This window comes from Aythya marila, assembly GCF_965140915.1.
Source record: "Aythya marila genome assembly, chromosome: Z".
NCBI lineage: Eukaryota > Metazoa > Chordata > Aves > Anseriformes > Anatidae > Aythya > Aythya marila.
The window spans coordinates 55,694,989-55,700,988 of record NC_139080.1 but is presented as its reverse complement, the minus strand read 5'-3'; the positions used below and the strand labels follow the sequence as shown (position 1 = coordinate 55,700,988).

The following is a 6,000-nucleotide window of genomic DNA, read 5'->3' as shown; positions in this document are numbered from 1 at the left end:
AGCACACCCAGTGGAGCTCCCTTATCGGGTTCTGCTGGAGGTGGCTTTCTGGGAGCTCTCCGGGTCAGACCCAGGCGGGTAGGCGCTGGCCTCAGCATCGCACCGCGCCCCCGCCTCCCTACAGCAGCCACCCAGGACCTCCCTGAGCCGAGGAGGCATCGCAGCCCCTGGAGGGGACCGATGCCCCCCTGCCGTGCCCGCTGGACCCCCTCAGCCCCCAGGGAGCCCTCCCCGACCTTCACCCGAGGTCCCCCCTCGGGGCTCTGTGCCAGCGCTTCCGCCGGCCGCCGGTTCCGGGGCTGCCCCATCCCTTGGGTCCCTTGGGTGCCTCGGGGGACGCGGTCCCACCTCCCCCGATGGTGACAGGGGGTGGCCAGGAGCAGCGCCCGTTCCCTCTGGGGATGCGAACGGCGCAGGATAAGGGGGAGAAGGGAGCCGAGCAGCCGGCCGTCCCTCTCAGTAAAACCCAAGGCAGAAGAGGAGGGGACGCCAAGGCGACATCCCTGCCTCTGCAACTCCTTCAGGACCCCGGGGACGAGGAGGGGTCTCCGGGGAGGACCCGGCACGGAGGACGCGGGTTGCTCCGCCACCTTCCCCCTCTCGCAGGAGGGCGTTTTTTGCCGAGATCTCCCCCGGCACACCGCACACACGCGCGCTCACACCGGCTCCCGAGGCGATGCGAGGCAGCAGCGGCAAAAACCCACCAGCGGGCCGATCCCCACCCCCGCTGGGCGAAGCGGCGAGGATGCCCGGCTCCTGCAGGCGGCCGGGAACGGGGTGGGCGGCGTGCACGGCAGCACCCGCACCCCTCCGGGGCCGGGCAGGGACCCGCTCGGCGGCGGGCACCGAGGGGCGAGGGCGGCGCAGGGAAGGGGCGGGCGAGCCGGAGGCAGGGGGAGGGCGAGAGCCCGGCTCCGGCAGCAGGGGGAGGAGGAAGGAGGGACCGTGTCGGTGGGATGGTCCGGAAATCCCGTGATAAAAAGAGGAGCGCGGGGGAAAAGTAGGGAGAAGCTCCGCACTCGTCCTCTCTTTCCCCCTCCAACCCCGAGCCCGCAACTTCCCCGGCAGCCCGCGGGCACCTGCCGCCGGCACAGCACCGCACGGCACCGCACAGCACCGCACACCCGCCGCCGAGCGAGGTACCGTGCCGTGCCGGGCCGTGCCGGGCCGGGAGGGCAGCGCGGGGTGCGGGCAGGGCGACCCCCGATCCCCGGCGAGCAGCCCCGGGGCTCGCCCGCTGCCCGGTGCGCGGTGCCCGCTGCCCGGTGCGGGTCTGGGAGCGGCTGCCGAGCTCCCCGCGGCCGGTGCCAGCAGAGGGAGGCAGCAGGCTGCGCGGAGGGGATGCTCTCCCCGGGAGGGATGCAGCCCGCTCGCTGGCACGGCGCCGGCACGGAGGGGATGGCGGTGGCGGTGTCCCCCGGGGGCGCACGGGCAGCTCGCCCCGAGCCCCCGCTCGCCCCGCCGGGCACTTGCGGAGCGCTTCACCTTCAAACGCCCCCTCCGGCACCGAGGCGGCGAGGGAGAAAGTTCAGGGCTGCTTTAACGCCTTGCTGCCCGGCTGCGGGGGGCGACACCGGCTCTGCGCCCACGGGCTCGCCGCCACCCCTCCGGCTTTCCCCGCCGGGGTCGGGGCTGCCTCGTCCCGCGGGGCCGGGGCTGGAAACTTGTGGAGGGGAGGAGAGCTGCGGGAGAGGGGCTGGGGAGGGCCGTGCGGCTGCCTGTCCTCCTCCCGGGGGCACCGAGCCTCTCGTCTCTCTGCCTCCTTGCAGGCTGCCCTCCGCGGAGTCCCGGCCTCTGTGCATGCGAGGTGTGAAGCTGGGCGGCACCCCCAAGCCATCGCCATGGATTTTGTCATGAAACAAGCCTTAGGAGGTAAGTGTGGTTGGCACGCGGGGGGTCCCGCGTCCCCTCTTTCCCCACTCACCAAGAGAGGGGACGGGCTGCTGAGAGCCCCTGGCAGGGCCCGCAGCTGGGAGAGGTGTCTGGGGACCGCAGAGGAGCATGCCAGCCACTGATTCATGATCCCAGAGCCAAGTGTGTGAAGAATCTGGGCAGGAGAGGGCAGCAGCAAGCAGAGGCTAAAGCCCCATGCCATGGGGAGGCCTTCCGCACCAGATGTGCAGGTCCAGGGTCACGCCTGAGCTGGCCCCTATCAGCTGGCCACATGCACGGTGCACAGGTCCTGCTTTGCTTCTTCCTGCCCACAGAGGCAGCTATTACAAGGGCCGCAGACAGCCTTAGCCAGAGGAAACCCAAAGAAAGAGTAGCAAGTTGTGTGTGGGGGAGCCCCCCTCCCAAACTCCCTCCAGACCTTGGCCAGACCTTGACCAAAGAATGGCCAGTGCAGGGAATTTTTGTACCTGGTATTTGGAGAGTTTTTTTTTCTTGATTAATATTATTGCTGCAATAAGCAGGGAAACAATAATAAAGTATTCCCTCACAACCTATGTAGATCTGCAGCAGACCTCTATGACGTTTTCGATGTGTTTCCTCCCATGTGCGATGAATCGTTTTCACCTGGTGGTGGGAAGTCGGCAAGGCGGCCGCGTGGGGGAGAGAATTGTGCCGCAGTTGTGCTGCCTTCCCGGGCTGCTCAGCCTGACTGCTCAGCCAGAGCAAGGCTGTCACTGGGACAATGCCAAACACAGGCTGCCCTTGGGAGCTGGTTGGCCTCCGCGGAGATCCATGATGTGGTTCTGATCATTCTCTGTGCTGTGATGTGTGCACCTTCCATTAATTTTCCTCCGTAGGAGAAACTGTAGTCATGGGACTGGGGATATTTCATGCATGGTGTTATTGATATCACATGCGTTTTCAACACATGGTAGGGACATTTGCTGCAGGACTGTTTTCTGTGGTGTGGAAACACATTTTTAATCTTTGAAAGGAAAGAACTGTGTGTTGTTTTTTTTTTTTTTTCATGAAGGGAGTAGTTAAGAACAGAGCAAGCACCCCTGGTTTTCATTGGGGTGTTTTGAATGGGGAGAGCAAACTGGAGAAGAAAGGTATCTTCGTATCTTGGTATTTTATGGCAGCAAGTAAGACCCTATTTGAGAAGATAACTGTTCTTGTGGTAGCAGTGTTACACCTCATTACTCTTTGGTCCCTGTTTTGAGGGAGAAATAGTTTTGAGGACAGCAGGTTTTGCACTGTTCTCTACAGTGTGAATGAGGTCGCTTACACAGGAGCGAGCAAGTGTACCTGAAAACTGGAGATTTAGTCAGTGCAGCTGGAGGTCGAGCAATCCACTAAGGGGAAATAACTGCTTATAGACTGCAGTTAAAGGCAGGGGGAGGAGGGTTGCAGCAAAGGAGTAACAGCTGAGATGCATGCCTTTTCTTGTGGTGTAGTGACTAGCCAGGCTTGGAAGCAGTGCGTGCTTGTGCTGAACAGCATTTACTCTGGGCAGACATTCATTCTAGCATGATATTTCACGCCAGGGTCAGGATTTGCATTATAAGAGGAGACGCTGAGAAGGCAAATCCAAAAAGCATCTGTTGGTGAAGTCTGAGTTTCTAACGTCTCAAGCAAGATGCTGCCCAGGGCACTAGATCTTCTGCCAGATGACTTACTGGATTAGCAAAATGTGGCTGGTGTTTGCCCCTTACTTGATAAAGGAGAAGACTGCAGAGTGGTAAAAACCAGGAAGTGGTAATTCATTAAGCAGAGACCTATTTTTAAATCAGAAATAGTTTTGAAGAGGAAAAACAGTATCTCCCAAGGCAAAGATACTGTAGAAAGTAAAAGTGCTTTTGGACACTGGTTTCCCACCCGGTGTTAAAGCTCCAGCTGATGCAAGCACTGTAATCTGGCTGCATTGGTACAGCAAACTGAGGACCAGCAGTTACAGTTTATTTCCTTAATTATGGGGCCAGATCCCTTTTTGTCTGCCAGTTCTGAGAGCCAGAAAGAGATGCCCAAAGTGAGCAAAGCACCCAGCATCTGGTGGGTAGTAGGATGCGTTGTGTGATCTGCTAGCAAGCTTTCTCATTAGACCATGACCGTGCAATTTCAATTTAATGTGTCTTTTCCCAGAACACCTCTGAACCTTTTTTGCTGCTTGCTTGCTTGTTTTATTAATACTATTATTATTGTTTGTTTGTTGTTTGCTTTGCTTTTCAAAAATTCTTATCCTATCTTCAAAGCCCCTTCTTGCATTCCTGGAAGAAAGAAAAAAAAAATTCCATTTTGGCAGTAAGGGCTGCTGTAATTTGCAGAGGGTCAGGCCTGCTACAGATATTGCTTGTAGACCACCTGCAGCCATGACTGCTTAACTCTTCCACTGTCTCACCTGGGGACACCTCACAAAGACTAGGGACCAGCCGGGTTTCCTTGTGTGAGCACACGTGTATGGCATTTCCTCTCCCCAGCATCCAGCACCAAAATGAGTCTCAGGCCATAGCTAAGAGCCTGGATCTGTCACCTGCTTGCAGGTGGGGTGCTTTTGCAGGGAGAGCATTTTGCTGCTGTTCAGTTCTTTGCAGAGCTCTGAAACATGTGAGGACTTTGGGATGAGGTTACATGCTGCTGGAGCGATCAGAGAAGGTACCGGAAGGACAGCATCAGGGCTTTCCCCCCTCCTCACTCCCCTTCTAGAGGAAGAGAAGGTCTCACACTTTGCTTCATTAGTAAGCAGTGGCCTTAGGAGGAAACTCCTTGTGGGAGTTTTCCCACTGCCTTTGAAGCAATCTCTGAGGGTGTTTGCTCAGTCTCTAATGGCATCTGATGATCAGATTTGTTTTTCCGTGGAGTTTTGACAGTCAGAGGGCTTGTAGTAATCAGGAAGCTGTCTTGAAAGGTGGGTGAGATGAGTTAGCAGGCAAGGAAAGGCACTTATCCTGCGAAGTGTAGGACTGCTTTGTTTAGGAGCCTATGTGACTCTAGAGGTTTGGGGTTTTGTGAAATTAGTTTGGCGGGTTATTGTATTGCTGAAACAGAATGTGTTATTTCCCTGACTTGTGGTTAGAGGGGGTCTGCAGAAGCCTGCTGTTTCTGTGCAGTGGAGAGCTCTCTTCTGCCGTGCTGCCAGCACTGGGATTTTGGTGCTAGTATTGGCAGCAGAGACTTTGCCTGGATGTTGGCAGGCTTGAGATGTGTCTTCGCAAATTCTTGGCCTCTTCAAGGTAAAACCTCTGCCCCTTTCATCAGTAGTGGGGGCTGTGGTCGAGGAAACGCACTACAAATTATTAGCTTATTTGGCCAGTTGGTTTCTATGGCTTTTTTTTTTTTTTTTTTTTTTTTTCCCCTACCCTCACATTTCAGCACTCTGTGTAAAAAGTCCTCCTGTCTACTGTTTGTGTGACAGTGCAGGCACCACGGATTTGAAATGCAGTCATGATTCTGATTTGCTGTGTGGGATGACAAGAGGAAAACAACAAGAGGAAACCTGGGGGCTTAAAATCACTGCTGCTTCTTCCAGAGAAGCAACAGAGACAGCAAAAGGGTGTTTTATACCCCCCACCCCTGATCAGAGCCCTGCCACACCACCAGGCATTGACTTAAGTGTGTACTGGTAATTTTCCTCTTCCTGTGACAGATCACTAAGTGAACACAACCAGGATGACTGCATGATTGCATTTTATACTAGGATCGCTCTTTTGCAAGCCAGGTCAGAGCTCTAGAGGATTGTTGTCATGATTAGTAGAGCAAGGTGTATGACTTCCAGCAAAAAGCTGGCAGCAGATGCCCTGAAATGGTCCCTGGAAGAGTTTAGCCATGATGTTTTTCACTGGACATCATTTACCTCTGCATTGCTTGTGTGAAGGCAAGAGGTACACTAATATCCGACTCCCAAGCCATACTGCACTGGCTCACTTCCGATGCCACTGTGGCATGGACAAACAGAAACTGGGCTGAAGCAGAAGAGACACTAATCTCCATGAAGCTCTGCTAGCTAGCTTCCTTTTGCTGGGAGACTTGAGGGCCAAGGAACTTAGGCATTTTCATATGGAAAAAGAGAAAGGTAAAGCCCATGGGGAGGTGAAGCAGATTTCTCTGAGA

General features: G+C 55.8%; 1 protein-coding gene across 1 annotated transcript in view; it reads left to right on the top strand.

Moving 5' to 3' along the window:
• Nucleotides 1-1,024: 1,024 nt before the first annotated feature.
• The window catches only part of CPLX1 (complexin 1), a 127,529-nt gene continuing 122,553 nt past the window's right edge, over nucleotides 1,025-6,000 (top strand). The window contains exons 1-2 of the mRNA XM_082783730.1: nucleotides 1,025-1,139; nucleotides 1,770-1,872. Of these exons, the coding sequence (XP_082639856.1) occupies nucleotides 1,842-1,872 (31 nt within the window). The 5' untranslated portion in view covers nucleotides 1,025-1,139; nucleotides 1,770-1,841. The remainder of the gene's footprint in view (nucleotides 1,140-1,769; nucleotides 1,873-6,000) is intronic.